Here is a 27,316-nt window from a genome sequence, read left to right on the forward strand (position 1 = left end):
ACCTACTGATACATATAATATATACACACACGCACATTCAGATGCATTTATTTGTATATATAAAAATAATATAAATGTTTTTAAACGTTTTAGAGGACTTATGTCTGCTTTTCACCTACTGAAGCTAAGAGCCACCCAGCTAAAACAAAACAAAATAAAACAACATTTCACTTTGACCGATGGCTCCACTTTTCATTAGGCAAATCTCGTTTTGCCCCGCGAGAGCGGCGGCAGTCGCGTCACTGGCGAGATCCAGCATGGACGTGAATACAAACAGCGGCTCGTCTGCGCGAGCCGACAAAAAACAGCAAGAAAAGGCGAGAATCATCCAGCGAGAGAAACAACGACAGACGGTCAAGACGGTACGACCGCGAGGCATTATTTTACCAACATATAACGTCTTTATAATGAATTCATATGAGCAGAAACTTAAACGACGTGAAACACAGAGAGGTAACGTTACAGCCGGCGATACGAGCGAATAATCTCCAGTTAAAAGCCCTACAGAGATCTTCAAGAGAACCGCGGTTTGTGCCAAAATACAATTGCTAGTACAGTTACAGTATAAAACTGATGGTTTTGCGCCATTTTCTACATTTAATCAACGACATTAAATTATAGAAAGATTCTGAATGTTTCTCACAGCGTTTGGAGGAGATCCAGTGTTATTTAGGACTTTGTTGTAGTCCCAGTTACTCTACCTGTGGTGGCCATCGCGTTGGCCAGTTACAAGAAAAGAAACTCCTTTGTGCAGCCGAGTCTGTCTTTGCTGGAGACTGAAGTGTGTGTCTGATCTTCTCTGTTACAGGTGTCCAGGCTCCTCCAGAAGGCTGAGGGTGAGCGGACGCAGGAGGACAGGGCTCTGCTGCAGGAGCATCGGGACACGGTGCAGGAGCTGAGCCGGAGACAGAGCCGCAGATCCCTGCTCAAGAGGAAACAGGAGGAGGTGCACATCACGCACCACACACCTTTAAACTCTTAATTCACCCTCACACAAGTTAAGGCCTTAAATCAGAACAAAAGTCTTAAATCCATAAAGTCATGGCATGGCACAGCAAAAAAAAAAATATATATATATATATACAATATTACAGTACAAATATACAAACATTCTTAAATCAAGATAAATTTACAACTGCAAAATGAAGAACTTAAGTCTGTTTTCTGAGAAACTGAACAAAATTTTGCTAGTTCACGCTTAAAACAAGAACAAATATCTGAAAGTGAAAATCTTATTTGTTCTTGTTTTAATCATAAACTTTCTTAATGTTTAATACATTTCACAGGAAACAAGACTTTAGACATTTGCACTGGAAAATTTGTGTGATCAGAACTTATAAGTTATTTCTATATTCTAGTGGTTGGAAACAGAGCTATTCAAGTCTTTTTTTTTTTTTTTTTTTTTTTTTTTTTTTTTGTTGAAAAATAATTTTAAAAATCAAAATTTGAAGTGTTGCTACGACAAAACCACTCATACACTCATTATGTGCTTCCTACAAATTTATATTTAGATAACATATTGGGTTCCCTTCAATTCATTCCTTAGACCTTCATAAAACCTGCAGAAACCCTGATACAGATACTGAACATGCACTGTATTCACTGAAGAACTTCAGTCTGTTAATAAAGCTGTTCTCCCTTCAGGTGTCGTATGAATGCATTCCCAGACACATACATCCAGCATGTTGGCTTTCTCCTTTAATCCAACAATTAATCTGACAACAAATAATTGCATTATTTTTGCAATTAGTGATTTAATTTAGGATTGAATCCTCAGATCCTGTGGCTTGATGGAATAGCAAAGTGCCCACCAGATCTCAGCAGATGCAGTACTGTTTGATCAATACCGTGTAGTCAGACTGATTTGATGCATTGATTTTGCATATGACACTTTTTCACTGATCGTATAAATGTCATTGTGATGGTTGCAGGTCTTTGATGATGCTGAGAACTTGAAGGCTAAAGTGAAGCAGCTGGCGGAGGCGCTGCAGCAGGCCAAGCATGTGGTCATCTACACCGGAGCAGGAATCAGCACTGTACGGCTTTCTCATCTGTGCTGGAAGCTACAAACACGCTCACTGGCACACTCTTAAGGAAACATATTGGACTGATAAAGTGCATTAAAAAACATTGAAATATTTGTGACTTCTGCTCAGTTTAGTATTACCAACAAAATTAATATTAAATGTGTGGTAAATGTTAGATATGTTGTTCATCTCTGTGTTGGTGCTGTGTTAATTATGTGAGTTTGTGCTTTCTCTTCAGGCAGCCTCTATCCCAGACTATCGGGGGCCCAATGGAGTGTGGACTCAGCTGCAGAAGGGCCGATCTGTGAGGTGAGGGGTCCACTATTACAGTGTTTCCTGTTTAAATATGGCTTTAGAGTTTAAGATTTAGTCCTGCCTACCATTTATTTATTTTTCTAATTGGGTGTGTTCTGGTACCACATGTTAACATCTGTCTGTCTTTGTATCCGTCAGTGCATCAGATCTGAGTCGAGCTGAGCCCACACTCACACACATGTGCATCTGGATGCTACACAAAGTCAAGATGGTGAGTGACGACACATGATTCAAGTGAACTGTTTCTGTGAATGATCAGAATCCTGCATAGATACAGCTCACTCACAAGAAACAGTTTGCACTATATAGCAAATCTCAATTGACTGATTGTTTTATAGAGAGAGAGAGAGATATATATATATATATATATATATATATATATATATATATATATATATATATATATATATATATATATATATATATATATAGAGAGAGAGAGAGAGAGAGAGATGTTACGAATTACACATTGTACATCTTACTTGCTTAACTGCATACTAGTATACTCACATAAACACTTAAACTATATTATCGCACAGCTTTATATATAAAGTTTATATATCTATATATATATATATATATATATCACTTCACTTCACGAATATTGGCTCATTTTGGATTTCATGAGAGCTACACATTCCAAAAAAGTTGGGACAGGTAGCAATAAGAGGCCGGAAAAGTTAAATGTACATAAGGAACAGCTGGAGGACCAATTTGCAACTTTTCACGTCAATTGGCAACATGATTGGGTATAAAAAGAGCCTCTCAGAGTGGCAGTGTCTCTCTAAGGGGAAGTCATGGCCTAATGGTTAGAGAGTTTGACTCCTAACTCTAAGGTTGTGGGTTTGAGTCTCGGGCCTGCAATACCACGACTGAGGTGCCCTTGAGCAAGGCACCGAACCCCCAACTGCTCCCTGGGTTTCGCAGCATAAATGGCTGCCCACTGCTCCGGGTGTGTGTTCACAGTGAGTGTGTGTTCACTGCTGTGTGTGTGCACGTCGGATGGGTTAAATGCAGAGCACAAATTCTGAGTATGGGTCACCATACTTGGCTGTATGTCACCTCACTTCACTTCACTTCTCTCAGAAGTCAAGATGGGCAGAGGATCACCAATTCCCCCAATGCTGTGGCGAAAAATAATGGAGCAATATCAGAAAGGAGTTTCTCAGAGAAAAATTGTTATCATTATCTACAGTGCATACTATCATCCAAAGTTTCAGAGAATCTGGAACAATGTCTGTGCGTAAGGGTCAAGGCCGGAAAACCATACTGGATGCCCGTGATCTTCGGGCCCTTAGACGGCACTGCATCACATACAGGAATGCTACTGTAATGGAAATCACAACATGGGCTCAGGAATACTTCCAGAAAACATTGTCGGTGAACACAATCCACCGTGCCATTCGCCGTTGCCGTCTAAAACTCTTTAGGTCAAAAAAGAAGCCATATCTAAACATGATCCAGAAGCGCAGGCATTTTCTCTGGGCCAAGGCTCATTTAAAATGGACTGTGACAAAGTGGAAAACTGTTCTGTGGTCAGACGAATCAAAAATTTGAAGTTCTTTTTGGAAAAACTGGGACGCCATGTCATCCGGACTAAAGAGGACAAGTACAACTCAAGTTGTTATCAGCGCTCAGTTCAGAAGCCTGCATCTCTGATGGTATGGGGTTGCATGAGTGCGTGTGGCATGAGCAGCTTACACTTCTGGAAAGGCACAATCAATGCTGAAAGGTATATCCAAGTTCTAGAACAACATACGCTCCCATCCAGACGTCGTCTCTTTCAGGGAAGACCTTGCATTTTCCAACATGACAATGCAAGACCACATACTGCATCAATTACAACATCATGGCTGCGTAGAAGAAGGATCCGGGTACTGAAATGTCCATCCTGCAGTCCAGATCTTTCACTCATAGAAAACATTTGGCGCATCATAAAGAGGAAGATGCTACAAAAAAGACCTAAGACAGTTGAGCAACTAGAAGCCTGTATTAGACAAGAATGGGACAACATTCCTATTCCTAAACTTGAGCAACTTGTCTCCTCAGTCCCCAGACGTTTGCAGACTGTTATTATAAAAGAAGAGGGGATGCCACACAGTGGTAAACGTGGCCTTGTCCCAACTTTTTTGAGATGTGTTGATGCCATGAAGTTTAAAATCAACTTATTTTTCCCTTAAAATGATAAATTTTCTCAGTTTAAACATTTGATATGTCATCTATGTTGGATTTTGAATAAAATATTGAAATTTGAAACTTCCACATCATTCCATTCTGTTTTTATTCACAATTTGTACAGTCTCCCAACTTTTTTGGAATTGGGTTTGTGTGTGTGTGTGTGTGTGTGTGTGTGTGTGTGTGTGTGTGTGTGTGTGTGTGTGTGTTTAATTACACACCAACGTACAGGTCCTTCTCAAAAAATTAGCATATTGTGAAAAAGTTCATTATTTTCCATAATGTAATGATAAAAATTAAACTTTCATATATTTTAGATTCATTGCACACCAACTGAAATTTTTCAGGTCTTTTATTGTTTTAATACTGATGATTTTGGCATACAGCTCATGAAAACCCAAAATTCCTATCTCAAAAAATTAGCATATCATGAAAAGGTTCTCTAAACGAGCTATTAACCTAATCATCTGAATCAACTAATTAACTCTAAACACCTGCAAAAGATTCCTGAGGCTTTTAAAAACTCCCAGCCTGGTTCATTACTCAAAACCGCAATCATGGGTAAGACTGCCGACCTGACTGCTGTCCAGAAGGCCATCATTGACACCCTCAAGCGAGAGGGTAAGACACAGAAAGACATTTCTGAACGAATAGGCTGTTCCCAGAGTGCTGTATCAAGGCACCTCAGTGGGAAGTCTGTGGGAAGGAAGCTGCACAACGAGAAGAGGTGACCGGACCCTGAGGAAGATTGTGGAGAAGGACCGATTCCAGACCTTGGGGGACCTGCGGAAGCAGTGGACTGAGTCTGGAGTAGAAACATCCAGAGCACCGTGCACAGGCGTGTGCTTTTGAACCAGAAACAGCGGCAGAAGCGCCTGACCTGGGCTACAGAGAAGCAGCACTGGACTGTTGCTCAGTGGTCCAAAGTACTTTTTTCGGATGAAAGCAAATTTTGCATGTCATTCGGAAATCAAGGTGCCAGAGTCTGGAGGAAGACTGGGGGGAAGGAAATGCCAAAATGCCTGAAGTCCAGTGTCAAGTACCCACAGTCAGTGATGGTCTGGGGTGCCATGTCAGCTGCTGGTGTTGGTCCACTGTGTTTTATCAAGGGCAGGGTCAATGCAGCTAGCTATCAGGAGATTTTGGAGCACTTCATGCTTCCATCTGCTGAAAAGCTTTATGGAGATGAAGATTTCGTTTTTCAGCACGACCTGGCACCTGCTCACAGTGCCAAAACCACTGGTAAATGGTTTACTGACCATGGTATTACTGTGCTCAATTGGCCTGCCAACTCTCCTGACCTGAACCCCATAGAGAATCTGTGGGATATTGTGAAGAGAAAGTTGAGAGACGCAAGACCCAACACTCTGGATGAGCTTAAGGCCGCTATCGAAGCATCCTGGGCCTCCATAACCCTCAGCAGTGCCACAGGCTGATTGCCTCCATGCCACACCGCATTGAAGCAGTCATTTCTGCAAAAGGATTGCCGACCAAGTATTGAGTGCATAACTGAACATAATTATTTGAAGGTTGACTTTTTTTGTATTAAAAACACTTTTCTTTTATTGGTCGGATGAAATATGCTAATTTTTTGAGATAGGAATTTTGGGTTTTCATGAGCTGTATGCCAAAATCATCAGTATTAAAACAATAAAAGACCTGAAATATTTCAGTTGGTGTGCAATGAATCTAAAATATATGAAAGTTTAATTTTTATCATTACATTATGGAAAATAATGAACTTTTTCAGTGTGTGTGTATATATATATATATGTGTATGTGTGTGTGTGTATATATATATATATGTGTATGTGTGTGTGTGTGTGTATATATATATATATATATATATATATATATATATATATATATATATATATATATATTATATATATATATATATATATATATATATATATATATATATATATATATATATATAAGCAATACTACTTAGCATCTGCCTAGCAACTGCCTGATTTTTTTTTATTTCACCACAAAATGTAACTATATTATCACACAGCTCTTCATATAATGATGTAAGGCGATAAATACTATATAACAAATCTCAACTGCTTGATTGTTTGTCATTACTAAATGTAAATATAATCTAGTCTAGCTAAGCACAACGGTAAACACAAATATATTAAGATATTATGAACATTAATTTCTTATTTTTTTCAGAAAAGCTACTTTGAAACAACATGTATTGTGAAAAGTGCTATACGAATGGATTTAAATGGACTTTGCATCTTTTGCAGGTTCAGCATGTGGTCTCACAGAACTGTGATGGTCTTCACCTGCGCAGTGGTTTGCCCAGACATGCTCTCTCTGAACTCCACGGAAACATGTTCATTGAGGTCTGGGAATGAGATTTGATATATCTTAAATTTGTCATAAATTTTTAAGTGAAAATGCCTTGATTCACTTGTCTTAAAGGATAGTGCAAAGATCGCAAAACCCAGTGTTGAGGGCTTTGCAGGACTGATTTTAACTTCTAGGTTTCTGAGTTTAGAAAAAACAATTTAAAATCTCTTCCTATAATTTAAAATGTTTTTTTTATTCTTCTCTTCTTCAGGTGTGTGATTCCTGCTGTCCAGCACGAGAGTTTATCCGGTTGTTTGACGTGACCGAGCGTACAGCTCTGCACAGACACGGGACGGGCCGCCTGTGTCCTCAATGCAGAGCACAGCTCAGAGACACAATTGTGCATTTCAGTGAGCGTGGCACTCTGGAGCAGCCGCTCAACTGGAAGGGGGCCGCCGAGGCCGCACAGCAGGCTGACCTCATCCTCTGTTTGGGCTCCAGTTTGAAGGTGAGGATATGACTGGTGCAGGTTACAGGGATCGTTCACCCCAAAATGAAAATTGTCATCATTCACTCACCCTCATGTTGTTCCAGACCTGTATGACTTTCTTTACTCTGCTGATCGCCAAAGAAGATAATTTGATTGATGGTAACCAAATAGTTTTGGTTTCAACTGACTTCTCATACTAGTTTTTGTGCATATCACGGAAGTCAATGGGAACTGAAACTGTTTAATTAGCAAAATATTTTCAAAATGAGGGTGAGTAAATGATATATACCATTAACCTTTACTATACGGCAGCAAGATTAATCTTTAAGAAGCCGAAAAGAGTGCATGTCACACCTCTGTGTATCAATTTACACTGGCTACCAATAGCTGCTCGCATAAAATTCAAGGCAAGAACACAAGCTTCTAGTTTTGTTTGTCTACAAACACTGGCTCTGCACTCCTTTACCTAAATTCATTCCTTCAGACTTGCGTGCCTCTAGAAGCTTGTGTTCTGCAAGTGAACGGTGCATTACAGTGCCATCTCAGAGGCACAAAATCACTTTCACATTAACTGTTCCCTGCTGGTGGAATGACCTGCCCAACTCAATCCCAGCAGAGTCCTCAGCCATCTTCAAGAAACGACTAAAAACACAGCTCTTCCATCTTTATTTGACCTTCTAACTCTAGCACTCTCTATTCTATTTATTTTCTGTTTACTTATTTTTATATATATATATATATATATATATATATATATATATATATATATATATATATATATATATATATAAAAATAAAAAACCTTGTTATGTGTACTGCATTAGACTAACCAGGACATATTGTTGCTCTGTTGTTGGTTTGATTGTATAACAAAACAAAACCTTATTGAACTTATTATTAATTACAGTTATGTCACTGAAATGTTTACTCACTCAGTGTGTTTGTGGTTCTATGGTAATTAGCTTAAATACAATAGAATAAAGATACAAACTAAATACTGTATATTTTTTCAGGTAGATCTAACAGTATTCAAGTAAAAATACCACAGAAATTGAATAATCAAATATAACTAACTCTACATAGTCATAACTGTACAAGTTAAATATAGATTAGTCCTTATTAAAGCTTTTGTTGTTGTTGTTGTTGTTTGATTATCATTAATAATACAGACAGCATATAGTAGAAAGTAGTAGGTTTAAAAGGCTGCTGTCACTCAGATCTAATGGAGTCGGGGCAGGTGAGAGCACTGAAGACCGTCTCAGAGAGCGCTGTATGGTTTAAAAATTTATTTGAATTTTTGCTCTGATAATCTGTTTTGGTTCAACCTACATGCTATAGTTCATAAATGTTCAGTACCATCAATACTTATGCTACTGTAGAAAAACAAGTACCGTCAGGGTTTTAACATGTTGATACTGACTTGATACCGAAGTATCGTTCTCATGACATCCCTAGTTTAGAGGCAGTGCTCATATTTTTTCCTTGTGTTTTTAAGCTTTTCAGAAAGCAGCAGCAATATGAGATGTTAAAAGTTTAACATATTGCATATATATATATTTTTTAACTAAATAAAATTTTGTACTTTCACTTTGTCTTTCAGTAATGCAGCTGATGTCATGTGTTGTGTGTTTGTCCATCAGGTGTTGAAGAAATACTCGTGCTTGTGGTGCATGAACAGACCAGCCAACAAAAGACCAAAGCTGTACATTGTAAATCTACAGGTAATATTTCCTTTCATAAAACCACTCAATCTCTTGATTCTTCTGTTTTCCATAAAATGAAACGTGACTTTCAATTTATTTGATCTAAAAGCCTTCTGTGTTTTCCTTTTTTATTTTAGTGGACACCGAAAGATAACTTGGCCACTCTGAAAATTCATGGGAAGTGTGATGCTGTGATGGGTCTCCTGATGGAGGAGCTGGGTTTGGGAGTTCCACTTTACAACAGGCAAGACTCACTTTAAATGGAATACAAAAAGTTTAATTGCCGATAGTGTAGATATGAGGCATAGCTCAGACAGAAATCACTGTGAAACCATGCAGCTTTCTGTTGGTCAACACAGCAAATTCACATGACAAATGTGAACCCCTGTCAAATCTTTTACCCTCATACAGAATTTCTGATCACACAGATTCCTATTATAATGACTGGATTTCACTAATGTGACTGCACCTTCAAGCAGTAAGATAAGAGAACATTGTGAATATTGTCAAGGCTAAAGACGGTCTCTATCAAGTCAAACAGACAACTTTTAGCTGGGGATGTCACAGTTTGTACTAAAATCTCTCCCTCTTCTGTTAAGAGCAGTGATGACAGATTTGTGTAGGCCAGTCTGGAAGCTAGTATCACCCAATAGGATTTTTCCTTTGGCATTTGGATTGTTGCAGAAAATAAGCTCTGTGACCAACAAAAGTTTATCATTCTTTCACTTACACCGCTTTTATGAATTTTGCTGAAATAGCTTCAAGTAGAAAGCAAAATGTAGGCTATAAATGAACTTCACCACAGTCACATTTTTCTCCTGAAAGTTTGATCTAGAATAGTTTACAAGGATGCAATTATAAACACAGTGAGCCTTTTTCAAGACAAGTAAAAGCTTCACAAAAAATCTTAAGTAAAAAGTGACTGAAGTACTTAAAATAAGAATTAAATGAAAAAATATCTTGAGCTTGTGTTCACCGCCGACCTTATTTCAGGGATTTAACCAAGAACCCATTAATTTTTTTTTTTTTTTTACTGAATGAAAAAAAAAACAAAAGTAATACTAACCATGCTTTTTTTTTTTTTCTAAAATAAAATTCTTGCCTTCCGGGTTTTTGGACTCGTATAACATGGCCTCAAGCCTGATTGCTCCTCCAAAACAGCTGTCTGTTTTACTAATGTTGCCTGGGATTTTTATGAATAACAGATCACAAGACCCCATCTTCAGCTTGGCTAAACCACTCAGTCCACAAGAGCAGAAGAGTCACACTCGTGAAGAGATCACGCCACCTTCTGATCTGGAGGACGCTTCCCGAGACACACAGGCTCAGGGTGAAGCTACAGCGGTTCAGGGCGGCTGGTTTGGAAGAGGATACTCCAAAGCAAGGAGGAAAAAGAAGACTTAGTTCCTACAGCATGACATGCCACGCAGCTGCTCAGTTGGGTTAGGACTGTGTTCTTTCCCATCACACTCACTGCTTGAATACATGTTTCTGATTGGCCATTACTGATGAATGTGATGTTGCTTTTATCTGAAAAGATATAGCTGTTTTCCTCTGAAAAGAACTTGTAGCAGAGTAAGCAGGTTTACATGATGGTTTGGCTTTGCTAAGTGCACTTTACTTCTGATCTCAGGTTTATAGAATAAGCAATATATGATTCTTATCACAGCAGCTTTATGAGAACAGGCTGACTTTTGTTGCTGTTTTTTCACCTAAAATTTAAACTGCTCATTTACAGTCTCATGTTGTTCCAAAAACAGCGAATACAGACAGAATGGAATTGTTTCTGTAAAGAACAGCTTGAACATTCCGCTAAACTTCCTTGAATGTGTTTCAGATAAGACACAATGTAATGTGTGTTTAGAACAACGTGTGGCCGTGTAATTGACAGCTTTCATTGTTTGTGTTAGATTATAGATTCTAGTTGGATTGAGTAAAAATTAATGCTTTATTTCAGTCCACTATTAAAAGAATGAATGAATTTTATTAATTGAATGAATTAGATATACAGATCCTCAACCAAATATACAATAGAATGTGTTTATATTTCAATCAACTTAATTGTTTATGTTGACCCTTAATGTGCTATAACTGATTAGAACCAGGATTTACATTTGAACCTTGTTTAAATATAGGATTTTATCTATACATAACAGCAAGAAAACCCTCACATGTGGACTTTATTATAATTGTAATAACTTGAACTGAGATCAGTGTTTGCACAGATGCGTGGTTGGTTTTGGATGCTGTTTGTGTTTGCTGACTGCTGTAAGTGCTATTGATTTTGTATTAATTACTTTGTTCGTTTTGTCTCAGTTTACACAGGCATTTTATTTCAGACGTGTGGATTTCTATGTACTACTGTAAAGAAAACTTGAGTATTTGAAGATTTACATGATATACTTGTATTGAAAATAAAGGAAAATGGTTTCAACATCTGCCACAATAATACACTGTCATCACTTCTTCAAAGATACATGATTCATTTGGCCCCTAAAAAAAATGAGTGTGTTTTTAAATACACATGAGATGAAGGGTTGGTTTTTGTTTTTAGCTGTTGGTTTTGAGGTTTTTTATTACATCAATGAGCTCCTGAAAGGCTGTTCTGGAAATGTCCACGGCCTGAGTATTTATGTAGATCTGTCTTTAGTCCATCAGCTACTTCCTGTTGCTCTTCCCAGGGCAGGAAGGAGTCGTCTGTAGATCCGAACTGAATTATGTACTGCACATTTGTTCTTATCTTTTCCCATTCCCATGGCCGGCTGAAATATCCTGAGCGTAATGAGAGAAGGCACATTACCACACGGCCACACTGATGATAACTGAAGTTATGAGTGATTTTACTCAGACTCACCGCTCTCACGTTCATTCTCGTCTCCCAGGTCTGATGTGTACGCACCTACCAGAATAACCGCAAAAACTCTGTGTGTTTCTGCATACCTGAAAGCAAGCAATCCGTTTAAAACAAATAGTTTAGAAATATTCATTGTCACAAAAAAAATGCATTTAGTCAGATTCGTAAACAGCTGTCTGGTGCTAGAAGTATTTGTCTGGATATTATACTTTCAAACTTCTTTTTAAAAACTGCTGGCAGGGATTGATCATTCAAGTTGAATGACTGATGAATTGGATGATCATTCGGATGCATCCGATCCATATCAACAGTAAGAGAAGTAAACCAAATAAGAAGCGTACATATGTAAATATTACGTAGATTAAGTAAGTCCTTATTAATAAATAATATAATAAGCATTAAGCCAAACCTACTCAAATGTGCATGTGCTGCTAGGCAGAATGTCTCAGAACCTCATGGCTGCAGTGGCTCCTGAATGTGTCCGATGATGACCGTTTCCTCATCACAGTTCAGCTCCTTCTTCATGAACGGCAGCCAGATGCTCTCTCTGGCAGTCACTGTCAATTCAGATAGAATATATTACATCAGATCTCCTGTAATATACTTATGTCAATTTGTACTACCAGGATCCGGCATGTTCTTCAGTGTACAAGACACATCTGGAATCTGCAAAAATTGTTTGAAAAATAATCACATAATATTCAGCTAGTATAAGTCTAATGTATTATATTCAATATACACATTTCTAAAGTCTCTAAATTATCAACATGATCAAAACTTTGCTGATAAATCACCTTCAGATCATGGTTCATGTGTCTTTCTGCTGTGAAACAACTGATTTTTATAAAGTAAATGAAAGAATAACTTTTTTGTTATGAACTCTCACTGGACTGAAGCAACAGATTTACTTGATTTAGAAAAAAATCATGTATTATGTTTGATAGTTTTAACATCAGGCTTTTGAAGTAGGATTATTTGTTCATCTCTCAATCATCATTGAGCTGTATGTTTTGCTGTTATTAAGATCTCATTGATTTACATCACAAGCTATCAGGATTCTCATCTTATAAATACCAGCAAATGCACCAAATTAGAAAGTTTTCCTTAGTTTGGGCATATGATTTTATTTATTTATTTTTCTTTTCCATTCCATTCCAAGAAAATGATTTTCAGACTACTGTTTCTCATGTCAGGCTGGACAGGGTTGAGTAAGGTGAAATGCATCCTGCCTGTCATTATGACAGCTGAATGATGTCTGTACATGATATCATTCTCTCGCTGAACTCATCATGCCTCGTTTATTCTTTGCTTTGCCCATCCATACCAGTTACAGTGCTCAGTGTTCCCTGCGCCGTTTCCCGGCACAATCACTGCTCTCTTCAGAGGCATTTATAACCCAAGGTTTGATTTAGCTCCTCACAAAAACCCTGCTCGGAAATGAACACTGCGCGCGCGCCACCTAGAGCACAGTCCTCCAGCTGCTCTCATAGGACAGGGGTTTGAATCCGAGCCCGCAGTCTGATGGGAACTGCGAGAAATACTGTCACACTTGTGAGATAAAAAGCGGCCTTCGCTAATCGTCACATACAATTTATTTATAAATTATTTGTTTATTTATTTATTTACGATAAGAAAGTAAAACAAAAACCAAAAAAAATTAGGACCTACATTTCTGGCATTATGCAGGGTCATATTTCCATGAAGGAAATCACTATGAAATGTATAATTCACAGAATACACAGTGGCTTATCATTCTGAAAAATATATAGGCAACAGCGGCAAAACTGGAGTCATATTTGATCTTTTTACCCCTCTTTCTCTCAACAATAATGTTTATGTTATGGTTATTTGTAACCTTTTTTTTTTTTTTTTTTTTTTTTATCAAAGGTGTGAGGTGCCTCAAACGTCGCAAGAGGGCGTAGGCGGTATAACAAGGTCACTGCATGGTTCTGAAAATATGTATTTATTACGTTAAAACCCGATCTCTTCAAATGATTTTTACACATTTTTTTTTTTTTAATTAAAAATAATGTTACACTAAAAGCAGCAGATATCAATAAACTGGACTGATATGAAACATATATAATCAATAGCAAACCTACTGTTTTATGGATGCGGTAACTTAAAAAAAAAGCACGTTATTTTGAGCTATTTATTAATAAAATAAGGATTTTTTTTTTTTTTTTTTTGTGGGACAGATCCGTACAAGAACATTGACGCCCCGGGTGATCTGTCATCAGTAAACCTCTCCCATCCGACTGAGGGGAGTGTGTGTGCGTGCGTGTGTGTCACAACAACCGCTAGCTTTTTTTCAAATCAAAGTCTAACGCTAACGAAGCTGTTACAGGTCACAGTTTTACGTGTTTGTTTGCTATGCGAAAGGCGCGTGCGCGTGTAACTGACCTGTATTTATCAGTCGGGCTGATCAGTGATCAATGGTGTGAGTGAGTGAGCGGCTCTCTCTGGATATCAGCAGATTCGATGCAAACGAGTGTCGGAGGTGATGAAGGATTAGGGTAAGGACTGTTTCCATTATGAAATAGAGCGCATATCTAGGTCTATATTCATTTATTAATAATAACAAATGTCGAAACTTGGTGATACTAACATATACTGACAAGCGCCCAGCTAACAAAAATATGTTCTGAGAACTTTTCGTTAGAGAAAACATTAAGGCAGCATTCCATTTGATCTTTTTGCAAACATTGTGGGAATGTTACATTTGAATGTCCTCTGAACGTTCTGAAACAAGTAATAAGTTGTGACATTTAAATACGTTAGAGGAGTATCCAACTTAAACGTTTCAGGAAAAACAGGCCACGAACGATGTGTAAATAACATTTGAAAACATTATTAGAGACAAACATTCTGTTAATGTTACTGGACGAACGTTTGTTTACAACTTTTCCCAAAGTTTTGAGAATATTCCCTGTTAGATAAGTAGATCTATAACTTCTCCTTGACAAAAAATTTGGCCTTTGGGATGCTCATAGAAAATAATCCTCTGTAATCATCTCTTACGCTTGCTAATTAAATATTTCCAAATTTCACCCAAATATGAAAGTCTTTAAAACCACAACTTTATATCTTATTATACACAGTGGAGTCCAAAATATGAATCTGCATTGAAAATTTGGCATTCAAAATCTAATTTAAATTCAGAAATATACAGACTTTTTTTAGAAGTGGATAAACTCTGTCATATGTGTTCCAGAACCTGACATCTCTCTCTATAAACACACACACAGCAGTGTTATTCACTGGTGAGCCTGGCTTTCTTAGCTTTTCACATGCAAAGTCTCCAAACATAACACGATGGTGTGGAATGCTGGATCTTTGTTGTGTTTTGAATTGTAGGAGAAATGTTTCGTGCTGGTCTCGCGAAGCTTTGCTTGAGGGCTAGGCTTGGTTTGTTAGTTTCTGGCCTCTGCACGTCTTTATTTGAGAGTACAGCAGTTGGGGGTTTTCGGTTCTGTGTGATTAGACATGTGAGAGTCTGTCGTGACAGCTGTGGCCACGGGTAGGACTATACTTTTATTCCCTGTATATTTAGATACTGCAACAGATGTCTCAGTGACCGAGCGGTTCAAAAGTCACTGTGTCTATAAAAATATGAACTTGTAAGCCAGAAGGACAGATGAACAATCACTGGTCATGGGACAGCAGATCGCTCACCTGTCCAGTATGTTGGCAGGTGTTTCCTCAGACCCCGTGAGGCCAAAGAACAGCCAGCTTCTGTCTGTCCGCAGTGCTTTAGGTCTGTCTCTCTGTGAAGATCCACAGCAGTCAGGTTTTCTGGCTGCGCAGGCCGATCAGAGATGACACCCGGATGGGTGAGGAGTGCAGCGAAGCGTGTCGAGTCATAATCCTCATGCTAATGCCAGCTGAATGTGTTTAGAATAACCTTCTGACCGGGCCTGATCCTCGCGGTCCTCTTCCTTGGTGGGATTAGGGAAGTGAAAAGCTTTGGTCTTTTCACGGCAGACACAGGCCGGCTTCTACAAACGCTTGTGATCAGCCTCTTCTCTCCCATAGTGCACATGTCTTACATTTCCATGTCTCATAGAGAGCCCGTGATTATATGTATTATAATGATAATCTCTGTTATTCGAATTGAGATCGGTGTAGATCTTTTGATTCATACAGTACGTGTCAAAACTTCAGAATCATTTTCTGTTGTTTTTGTAAAGGATCTCTTATAATGCTCACAAAGGCTGTATTAATTTGGTTGAAATACAATAAAAAAAAAAAAGTCATATTTTTATAATAATGTGAAAGTGAAAGTTTCCACACAGAGGTTTGTGAATTCCAGGGTTTTCTGATTTTGAGAAGAGAAATACTTCTGTTATGTTCATGGGAGGAAGTAAGAGTGTAGACAGAACCAGCAGGCAGAAAACTCCCTTTTTCCCTGCACAGGGAGTAACAGGTCAGGTGCTGTCTGTGCACGCTTGCTCAAAGCTCAAACTGTTTATGAGTCTCTATAGAAACAGTGTAACACAAAACAGACACAACCTTCATCTCTAAGCCTGAAATGATATCAGAATGTTCCTTCACTGCTTACTTTAAGCAAGGAGATACTGTGAAGATTCACACAGACAGACACAGCAATGCAGGCTTGAGTGATTTAATGAAAACTCAATATTTAGATTCTCAAACCTAACGTGACCAGCTGCGTTAAATCTTACATTTAGGCAGTTGAGTTTAGAATATCAATATAATGACAGAATGGCAAAATATTTAAGTTTTTTGACCACTAGATGCCATAGTCCCAAAAGATCTCGAGGACCATTAGGTCATGATCCCATTCAGACATACAAAAAACTGTTGTAGGATTTATTTTGAAACAATTTTGACCTAGAAATTTGTAGTACCCATTTTATACATTCTTACAAAGAAATGCCAGATTCCCTTGGTTATTTTTTATGAGCCTTGAAGAAATTCATCTGAAATGTTTCTCATGTAAAACTGTTTTTGTTCAAATCTAAAACTGTGGTTGAGGTGGGATTTCTAGACCAATGTTTCAAAAAATATAAGTGTCTGACCCTAAAACTGCAACTGGAAATATAGAGCCCCTTCCTATTTAGTGTCCTAAATTAATTTTTTTACCATGCCAAAAAAACTTTTTGCCATAAGTTCCTATAGTCTACCATCAACTCCCAAACAGTTTTTTTTTTTCAAATATAGTTTATTTACTGATAACCAGACATGTTAGTCACATTGTAGTTTTGAGACAAATGAGTTTCCCTTCACAGTTTTCAGAAAGCAGAACAGATGGAAAGGCCTTGAAACATGGGAAGTGAGTAACTAATGTCAAGTGGTGTTACTGAATCAGATTTTCTTACAGCTGTTGAGCGGCTCAGTTTGCACCTCCTGTTCTCACATACTCGCTCTTTCTTGAACTGAGAGCTCCATGCACTCGATTGTGTCCTGCGGCGTGTAAAAAGAGCCAGCAAACGTGATTGCCTCATTCAGCCATGAATCATCAATTATGAAGTTTTATTAACACTGTTTTTCCATGCTTTATTGTGGACTGTAAAAGAAAAATGTAGGAAATGTAATTATGATTAAATATAACTGTCAGTATTTATTTGTTGTTGGAAAAAACACTTTGCACATGACTATGAGTGCTTTTATTTGTAACATATAATTGTAATCCCTTTGTCATTAATGAGCTGCTGGAGTATTTCTGGTCTGCTTTGGCTTTCTGCACCTGTTGTCCAAACTGAAGCCATCATGCAAACTGTAGCTCAGCTGTGATTGAAACGCCTGGCATAAACTGACAGGTGGATTTTTGCCCACATTGCTTTGTTGGATCTGTAACGTCAGCAGAGGAAGGGACTCTCTTAGTCTCTTTGTGGTAAAATAGGGGTTTTGTTTAAACCACATGTGCCTTTTTAGATTAAAGTAAATGTCTCCAGTTACTCATGTAACCTTAGTTCCCTGAGAGGAGGGAACGAGACATTACATATGGGGAAACTCTGTTCCATGAAATGCTGAAGCCTGATTGAATCACTCTATTGTTTTGCAATAGCCAATGGCGTCCAAGCATTCGCCTGATTGGCTGGCTCAGCCACTATATAAGCGATGTCGGGCTCCAGAATTCCTCAGAATCTTTCGACTGAATGAGAGCTATTGAGGCATATTTTTCATTCACACGGCAATCTACATGATGTCATAAAGGTTATACGAGTAACCGAAGACGTTCCCTTATCGAGTCGGTTTCTCGACATTGCGTATGGGGAACATATAAAACCCCGCCGTGTGAAAAATTGTGCTGCAGAGGGCTAGGTGCTGAGGCAGTAGCAAGACAATTCAGCGTGCTCGCCCCTCCCCTTCTAGGTCGGTATCGGACCTGGTTGAACACTCAGAAGCAGGTTTTGGCAGTGAGCCAACACGGCGCTGGCGCCTCCCTGCACACAGCCAAGCAGCATTAAACTGGTGTGATATGGGCATAGATAAATGGGGACACTTCTGTATGTGTGCTTGTTTCACTAAGTAAATCACTTTAAGGTTGCAAGAAAATAAACATTATGCTTGACCATCTCGCCTAGACGACCCAGTTGAAACCATGGGCTGAAGCACGTGCCAGGCTGGGGCGTGTCCTCAGATGACTCAGTCTCAAAATTCTGCAGCGCCAAACGAACAGCTTCCATCTCTAAACAATTTATATGCCAGCGCTTCTGGTCTCTCGCCCACATGCCAAACGGTGATCTGCCGTCGCAGAGGGCTCCCCAGCCTGACAGTGACTTGTCCGTGGTCACCACTATCCATCCTGCCCATCACAGTACCCTGTTCGTATATACCTGTGCCAAACCAGGGCGTCAAAGCCTCGAGACATGAATGCGTTATGACAAGGCACTTCATCCCTTCTCTCCACGCCTGCGGTGGGATTCAGTCCTGCAACCATAGTCGCATGGCCTCATATGCAGCAAGCCCAGCTGGCAGACAGAGGCTGCATCTGCCATTAGACCAAGCAGTCTTTGAAATGTTTTCAGAGGAACCGCCTTGCCTTGCACAAATGAGGCCAGAGTATTGTGAATGGACTGGATTATCTGCTCTGATAAGCGCGCAATCCCAAAACCATGCCCAGAAAAGAAATTGACTGGCACGGCTGAAGCGTGTTCTTTTGCATGTTCACAGACAATCCTAGACATGCTAGGTGGGCGACGAGCCTGAGTTTGTGTTCCTCGAGCACACTCCTCGATTGAGCCATGATCAGCCAGTCGTCCAGATAGTTCAGCAAGCGCATTCCACTGAGTCTCAGGGGCAAGAGCGCTGCATTCATGCACATCGTAAACATACAGGGGGCTAAAGTCAGCCCCAATGGTAACACTTTGAACTGGTATGCAACACCCTTGAATGGCAGAAAGCGTCTGTGGCAAGGGGCTACCTGGATGTGAAAATAAGCATCTTTCAGATCCACAGCTATGAAATGGTCCCCGGACTGAATGTGTGCGAGGATCTGCTTCACTGTAATCATCTTGAATGCGCGTTTTGCGAGCGCTTTGTTCAGCGGTCTTAGACCTAGAATGGTACGCAGGCCCCATCTTTTTTTTGGGACAAGGAAATAACGGCTGTATAGCCCGTACTTCATCTGCTCCTCGGATACTATCTCTACTGCCTACTTGGCTAGCAGGGAGGAGATTTCTGCCCGTAACAGTGGGGCGCTCTGTTCTGACACTTCTGACATAATCAATCTGACGCAGACGGGAGCGCTGCCCACGCCAGGCCCAGTTCTACGGGGGTGCTAAGCTACCAAAATGTATCACCGCCCAGCCCAATGGTCTATTTTGAATAGTGATATAAAATTCCTAACTTGATTCGCGTTGTTCACTCGCTTGTTGGGGTAAAACGGATCGTAGTCGACGTTTGCACTTGTTTCTAAGTCTTGCCGATTTATTTTAAACATTCAAGTGTTTTAAAACATTTGCGCGCATTCGGAGCTAGTGCGCTGGTTTCTGCGCACAAAGAGAGCCTGGTTTCAGACAATGCGCTTATACAGAATTGATTCCTCTTTTGCGTATTCTTGCTTCTGAATGAACACATACACACAAAATTATCCCAAAATAATTGTCTCTGCAAGTATTCTCATAAAAACAGTCAGTTATGTCTTAAGTGAACATATACAGTGGAGAAAGAAATCTCCTGGGAATTTTGTATGAGAAATAATAAAAGGACACCTTTTCATTTATAATTTGTCTTAAATCTCATTTTGCAAAAAAATAAATACATAAATTGTAGGAAAATTGTATCCTGTAATCTGTATTGTGATTTTTATCGCATCGTAAGTTTAGTGAATCGTTATCCCTATATTTAACTAGTTTTTGCTGATCATGCTAATTTGTCCACAGTAAAGTTCAGCCGATGTCTTTTTTTTTATTTGGGCTAGTTAAATTCATTTTGGGCTACCAAAACCTGAAGAATGCCTGCCTGAAGGGCTACCAGGGATTTTGACATTTTGCGAGCCCTGTGTTGGGGAATTCTGCATCTGAAAACTCGGGCTGCACTGAGTTTACACTCCACCAAACATCCTCCGAAGGAGAGGTTTCACTTATATTGCGGGTAATAGTCAGGGGACAAAAAGATCCCTTTTGATGAGGCATGTAATGTTTTGTGTTTATTGCAACAGAACACATTGGTTTCAACATGACATTTAAACATACATTCTCGGGGTTCTCTTCTGGCCGCCGAGTGAGTTCTGTGCGAGAACATGCTCTTTTGGCCACTGGCCAATCAGATATTAAACTGATAAGAACAGATTTTTTCTTTAGAAAAAATTTTGTCGTCACCATTTTCATTTTTTCCATTTGCATTTAAACTTTTACACACACATTTCTTTGTTTTCAAACACTCAATTGTTTAAAACAAGCCAGAATACATAGAATAAATACACATGATTTTAAAATAAAATACAATCTTTGTTAAAAAGCAGTCATTTAAAACCATTAAGTCTAACATTGTTTTTTAAAAGTCCATGTCTGTGATGTGTTTTAAAAGGTGTGAATGTTTCAAAAGTAAAAACACAAGTTTAAAATAACACACAAGCATCTTCTTTTATGCAATAAAATCCAATTACATTTGACACAATAATAAAAAAACACAAATTTATAGCCTTTAAAAGTCATCTGTTGTGCAAAACCGGGGGTGAGTCCTTATCAAGTCATTCTTCACCCCATTCTCCAGAACAGGCACGTGAAATGCTACTATATGGGCTCAGTGGAGATCCCCTCTCCTCCAGCCCGCTGGCCCGCTGTTCCCGTAGCCAGATTGGTGAGGGTGCATCTACAGGGCTGTTGGCGGCCGGGACCCTCTCCGTGCGACCCCGGCCCCCTTGTCTGAATATCGTCATCCGGTACCCCTGCAGCATTGATGTTACCTTTAGCTCGTATGCATGGAGGGTTACCGTAACGCCCTTCTCCACCAGCAGGTTTCTGGTGGCCCAGATGGCATCCTTGATGATGTTGAGGGTGAGCCAGAGCGAGGTGAATTCCTGTGCCGTTACGCCCTTTTCCTCCTGGCACGAACATCAGGAACACTGCTCTTTTTTATCTATGAGACGCACCTGCTGACGAGGATCCGGCTTTGCTCCGAATCATGATTTTTTTTAACTGCCTCTGATGAAGCAGCGGCTCTTGACCTAGAGCGTTAGATTGTTTGGGGAGGAGGTGCAGCAGCACCTTCGACAGCTTTAGTGCTTCTGTATAGTTCTCAGAATAAACCTCCACCACGACCCCAAAGAGACCCATGCGGGCTCACCATGGCATTGAGGAGCTGCCTCTTCTCTGCATCTCGCATCTCCGTAAGTGTCAGCCATAGATGACTATGCAGAACCACAAAGCTGCCCATATTGTGGCCGATTTCCTGGGCTACCTTTTTAGATGCGACCAGGGCTAGATCAGCTGCTGTCCACAATTTGCGGAGTGACTCTGGGTCTGGACCTTCTTTGTCCAGAGACCTCAGCAGTCGCATCTGAAATGCCTGCAAAACTGCCATCGTGTGGAGGGCAGATGCTGTGTGTCCTGCAGAAATATATGCTTTTTCAGCGATGTGAGCTGTGGCTTGACATGGCTTAGAAGGCAATGAGCCGGTTTTCCAACCTTGTGACAGATATAGGTTCAAGATTCAAGATTTTTATTTGTCACATACACGATTATATAGAGCATATATAACCAGCAGTGAAATGTGAGTCCAGTCCTCTCCATGGATGGTGCAATTATTAAAGAATACAGCACAGATGAAAATATACATAAATATAGGTATGAAAGAATTAAATAAAAGTAAACAATAAAAAAAAGAATAAAATATAAAAAAGATGTATACTGTAGAATTAAATACAGAATAGAAAATAATGTGCATGAAAGTATACTGTAGTCTTAAATATTAAGATACACAGGAATGTACAAGAGGCGAATGTGCAAACAGGTACACACAGCAAGTAAGTCAATATGAGGTAGAGAATGATGAATATCTTACTGATTAAGTGAATATTAAGTGGAGACATGTAGATGTTAAGAGGCTGGTTTGAGTTTAGGAGTCTGATGGCCTGGGGAAAGAAACTCCTCCTAAGTCTCTCGGGTTTTGCCATCAGGCTAAGGAAGCGCTTACCAGATGGCAGCAAAGTGAAAAGATGATTACTGGGATGGATGGAGTCCTTGATGATTTTAACAGCTCTGCTTTTGCAGTGTTTGAGGTAGATGTCCTGCAGAGAGGGGAGAGCAGACCCTGAGATGCGCTCAGCTAAGCACACAACTCTCTGCAGGGCTTTGCAGTCTTGACTGGAGCTGTTCCCATACCACACTGAGATACACTGAGTCAATACACTTTCTATGGCCCCTGAATAGAAAGTTTTCAGGATTAATGGCAAAACCCTGAATTTCCTCAGCTGTCGCAGATGGTACAGTCTTTGCCTGGCTTTATTAACCTGTGTTTGGATGTGTGAAGTCCAAGTCAGGTCCTCGGAGATGTTTACACCAAGGTACTTGAAGCTGCTCAGTATAGGGCCGCTGCTGTCTCTTCCTGAAGTCAACAGTCAGCTCTTTAGTTTTGCTCACATTCAGAGAGAGACAATTGTCCTGGCACCATGATGTTAGTTTCTCTACCTCATCCAAGTATGCGGTCTCATTATTGTTGTGAATGAGGCCCAGAACCACAGTATCATCAGCAAATTTGATTGTAGAGCTGTGGGAAGACACACAGTCATGTGTGTAGAGAGAGTAGAGCAGAGGACTCAGGACACAGCCCTGTGGGGCTCCTATGTTCAGGGTGATGGAGCTGGAGATGAACTGGCCTACTTTCATCACTTGAGGTCTGCCAGTGAGGAAGTCTTGAATCCAGTTGCAGAGTGAAGAATTCAGGCCGAGGTCTATGAGTTTAGAAGCTAGATTTATGGGGACTATAGTATTGAAAGCTGAGCTATAGTCAATGAATGGCAGCCTTACATAGTTCCCATTGCTGCTGTCAATGCGCGTGAGAGAAGAGTGTAGGATGTGAGAGATGGCATCATCAGTGGATCTATTGGGGCGATAAGCAAAATGAAGAGGGTCCAAAGTAACCAGGATGGAGGAGCAAATGTAATTTTTAACCAGTACCTCAAAGACCTTCATGACTATTGATGTGAGGGCAACTGGACGATAGTCATTCAGACAAGAGGGTTTATCGTTCTTAGGCACAGGGATGATGACAGATTTATTTTAAAGGAGGTGGGAACCACCGAGGTAGCAAGAGACTCATTAAAGATGGATGTAAGAGACTCATTAAAGATGGGGGCAGCTGTGGCCTAATGGTTAGAGATTTGGACTTGTAACCAGAAGGTTGCAGGTTCGAGGCTCGGTGCTGGCAGGAGTTGTAGGTGGGAGGGAGTGAATGAACAGCGCTCTCTTCCACCTTCAATACTCATGGCTGAAGTGCCCTTGAGCAAGGCACTGAACCCCCAGTTGCTCCCCGGGCGCTGGATATAGCTGCCCACTGCTCCAGGTGTGTGTTCATGGTGTGTTCACTTCTCACTGCTGTGTGTGTGCACTTGGATGGGTTAAATGCAGAGCACCAATTTCGAGTATGGGTTACCATACTTGACAAATGTCACGACTTTCACTTTCACTTAAACAAACCAGCATGTTGATCAGCACAGGACCTCAGAACACGGCCAGAAATCCCATCAGGACCTGCTGCTTTTGCTTTAGGGCCCTCCAAACCTCGTCCTCCTACACCGTGATTACATGATTATCGCTGCTCTGACTGCTGCTTCCTGACACGCTGATCGACAGACTCGTGCTGCTTAGATTGTTTTCAAAGCAGCCGTAGAAAGAGTTTATCTCGTCAGCCAGCGATGTATCTGCTCTCACCTCTGCAGAGGATTTGTTTCCAAAGGCACAGATGGACCTTAGTCCCTGACACATGCGTCGGAAGTTATTTAGCTGAAAATGAGACTCCATTTATTCCCTGTATTGGAGTTTGGCAGCTCTTACTGTGTGTCGGAGAGCATAGCACAATGCTTTGTACTCGCTCATGTTTCCCGACAAAAGACCGGCGTTTTAAGCAGCAGTGTGTTTGTTTGCTGCTGCACAGATTGTTCTGTCCACCCATGGTTTCTGATTAGAGAAGGTCCTTATAGTTACAGTTTCAGTTACTTGCTCGGCTAGCGTGTTTACAAAGGTGAGCCGCGACAGCGTCCTTATCAGGAGGCGGCCGCACATACCCTCTTTTCTCTGCTCCCTCCACTGACGTTTGAAGCTGACGTGCATGGGCTCGAGCTGAGTGAGGGGAGTGCCATGAACGAGTGAGCTCCTTGTGGAGCTCAGGGAAGAAAGGGGCAGGTCTCTGTGGTGCGTCCGCTTGGCGGCTCGCACCAAGGAACGACACGTCCATCCAATGTTTAGACGGGTTTTCAGGGGCTGCCCATTCCAACTCCAAATCTGCTACAGCCTCTGTGAGGATGCTCATCAGCTCCGTGTCCATTGGAGTCGGGGTGTAGCTAGCCTCTAAAGGGACCGCCGACCAGGCACCCGGGACAGAGGCACTAGTGGACATGCAGCACCCACATCCCCCTCGGTAGATCTTCATGAAGGAGTAATCTGCAGTCTGCGGGCCGAGGAGATGCAGGAGCCAGCGAGCCACTGCTGCGAACAACGGCCAGCCTCGCACAAAGGATCTTGATTGGCAATTCCTCGCAGGCTCAGCAATCCGATCCTTACACTGCCGGCTCAGCATGGGCGTGGCCCAGACACAGCACACAATCCATGTGTGCATCAGGAAAGTCAACAGGCCCACCACACATGCGGCAAAGAGACATCTTCGAAGTAGGTAATACTTCCGCCGGAAAACGAAAGAGGGGATCGCTATCTGTGTCGTCCACTCTAGTTGCACAGGTCGACCGGGGAATCAGACTCCAGGTGAAGAAGAAAGATTCTGAGGAATTCTGGCGCCCGACATCGCTTATATAGGGGCTGAGCCAGCCAATCAGGTGAATGCTCCGACACCATTGGCTATTGCAAAGCAAAGAGTGATTCAATCAGGCTTCAGCATTTCGAGGAAAAGGGTTTCACCATACGTAATGTCGAGAAACTGACTTGATAAGGGAACTATTGTTGCCATATAAAAACTGAAATCACTTTTCAAGCAAAATATTTCAATGGAAAAAGTTTGCACACACTTTCTTGTTAAATACAGCTTTTATTCTGGGTGAGAATCAATCTGTTGAGTTAATGTGTCTGATTTAATGAAGCCACTTCCCATTTCTCTTGTTCAGAATTAAGGACAAAATTGCCTGGCTTTTGATGCTAATTATTTATTATTTTTATAATTAATATTAAGCTTTTCATTTCAGTTCATGTAAAAAAAAAAAAAAAAAAAAAAAATATATATATATATATATATATATATATATATATATATATATATATATAAAATACAACATTTTTAAAATGGCTTAGCTTACATGTTTGTTTGTTTGTTTTTAGTTGTGAATCTAAATAAATTAACTAAATAAGTTTAGTTGATTTGCTTTGCTTTGAAATAGTCAGATGTTTTCTTTCAGCTGCCTTCTCAAACTTTCACGACAACTGCTGTTTATTCTCTTAATTAGTCAAAAATCTAGTTTTATGTTTATAGTATTCTAGTTTCAGTAAAGCACTTTTTTTAGGTGATTGTACATAAATATTTATTAAACTTTGTATTTTAAATAATAGGAAATGCAGTGAAAATTTGCACCAGTGTGCAATCAATTTGTGAATTGTTTTCAACTTTTGTTTTTAACTTTATATAGAGAAAAATCCTGACACAGGAATTAAATCAGTACTGAATCACTTTAGTCTCAATGCAAAACCATTTCAATCAACGTTTATACCTCAAATGTCAATGCATTGTACTGTTTACTTCCATTTTATGCACAATCCAGGGGCAAGTTTTCTCTAATTTTAGCTTTTAACTGCTTATTGAACACAGAACATTCAAAAGTGATTTGAAAGAAGAACTTGGGATGTTTGTACCTTTCTATCTGGCAGTCATGAGGTAAAATATAACACGTCTAGAGATGATTTGTAAGGGCGGGATGTCTGATGGCTTTAAAGGGTGAGGCTCTATAGTCATGATGTCATAGCTAGTCCTGCTTCGCCAGCATGTTAGTGTGTGTGTGTGTGTGTGTGTGTGTGTGTGTGTGTGTGATTCCAAGTGCAAACATGTCTTTTCAGACACACGCACACACACACAGTCATGCCCATCATGCACATTACACAGCCTATACTCATAAGCACATGATGCCAATAAGACACTTCATGGAAAAGAAAATATAAAAAATTCAAAGAAAAACACACGACAAGCCTGTGCCCCAATCCCGCGTCTTTATAAATGCATTTAACTTATAATACAACCTTTAATCCTTTCATTCATGCCAGTTCACACACACATTTAAGTTTACAGCTAGTGTAAACAGGTCATACGTGAGATCATGAGTTCAGAGTTCAGTATTTCAGATAAACAAATAAAATTTGAGTGAATATGAACACTGCTTTGAGAGCACTAATATGAAGACTGCAGACTGACTATGACTTTGGGCAATTATAGCACAGACCTCTGTATATCATCAGGGCAAACATCTGAGCAAAAGTGGTGTATTCCAGCCTTTGCACTGTTTTCCTGATTACTGTACCACAATTACAGCATATGTGTTTGATACATGAGGATGTGAAGATCAATGAAGAGAAGGCAAATTTAAACTCAGAGGCTGTGGCTCCTTGTGTTTGGTTTGGGAAGAACTGACTTGTGAAGAGGAAACAGCTGTGTGTGTGTGTGTGTGTGTGTGTGTGTGTGTGTGTTTCCTGTACAGGTAAGAGAGCAGAGATCAGGAAACAGCTCCCTGAACTCCCATCTCTGAGTAACAGACAGAGACTATATTACTGGGTTTCTCTGGACAAGACCTTCTGTTACTTTAAAGTTTTCAATATGTTGCCATAGT

At 40.1% G+C, this 27,316-nt stretch overlaps 2 protein-coding genes and 1 pseudogene across 2 annotated transcripts in view; 2 read left to right on the forward strand and 1 right to left on the reverse strand.

The window, feature by feature from the left end:
• The first annotated feature begins 207 nt into the window (after positions 1–207).
• On the forward strand, positions 208–11,463 carry LOC109051822 (NAD-dependent protein deacetylase sirtuin-7-like). Its single transcript, XM_042712254.1, has 10 exons — positions 208–362; positions 809–946; positions 1,932–2,036; positions 2,266–2,336; positions 2,481–2,553; positions 6,776–6,874; positions 7,093–7,329; positions 8,952–9,032; positions 9,152–9,258; positions 10,220–11,463. Exons 1-10 carry the CDS (start codon positions 258–260, stop codon positions 10,416–10,418), a joined length of 1,215 nt encoding a protein of 404 aa, XP_042568188.1. The 5' UTR covers positions 208–257; the 3' UTR covers positions 10,419–11,463.
• Positions 11,464–11,541: 78 nt separating this feature from the next.
• LOC122134936 lies at positions 11,542–13,397 on the reverse strand (annotated as a pseudogene).
• Positions 13,398–14,117: 720 nt separating this feature from the next.
• The window catches only part of LOC109065929 (rho guanine nucleotide exchange factor 3-like), a 59,136-nt gene continuing 45,937 nt past the window's right edge, over positions 14,118–27,316 (forward strand). Inside the window, exon 1 of the mRNA XM_042712249.1 lies at positions 14,118–14,384. Coding sequence (XP_042568183.1) covers positions 14,350–14,384 — 35 coding nt within the window. The 5' untranslated portion in view covers positions 14,118–14,349. The remainder of the gene's footprint in view (positions 14,385–27,316) is intronic.

This window comes from Cyprinus carpio, chromosome A22 (assembly GCF_018340385.1).
Source record: "Cyprinus carpio isolate SPL01 chromosome A22, ASM1834038v1, whole genome shotgun sequence".
NCBI lineage: Eukaryota > Metazoa > Chordata > Actinopteri > Cypriniformes > Cyprinidae > Cyprinus > Cyprinus carpio.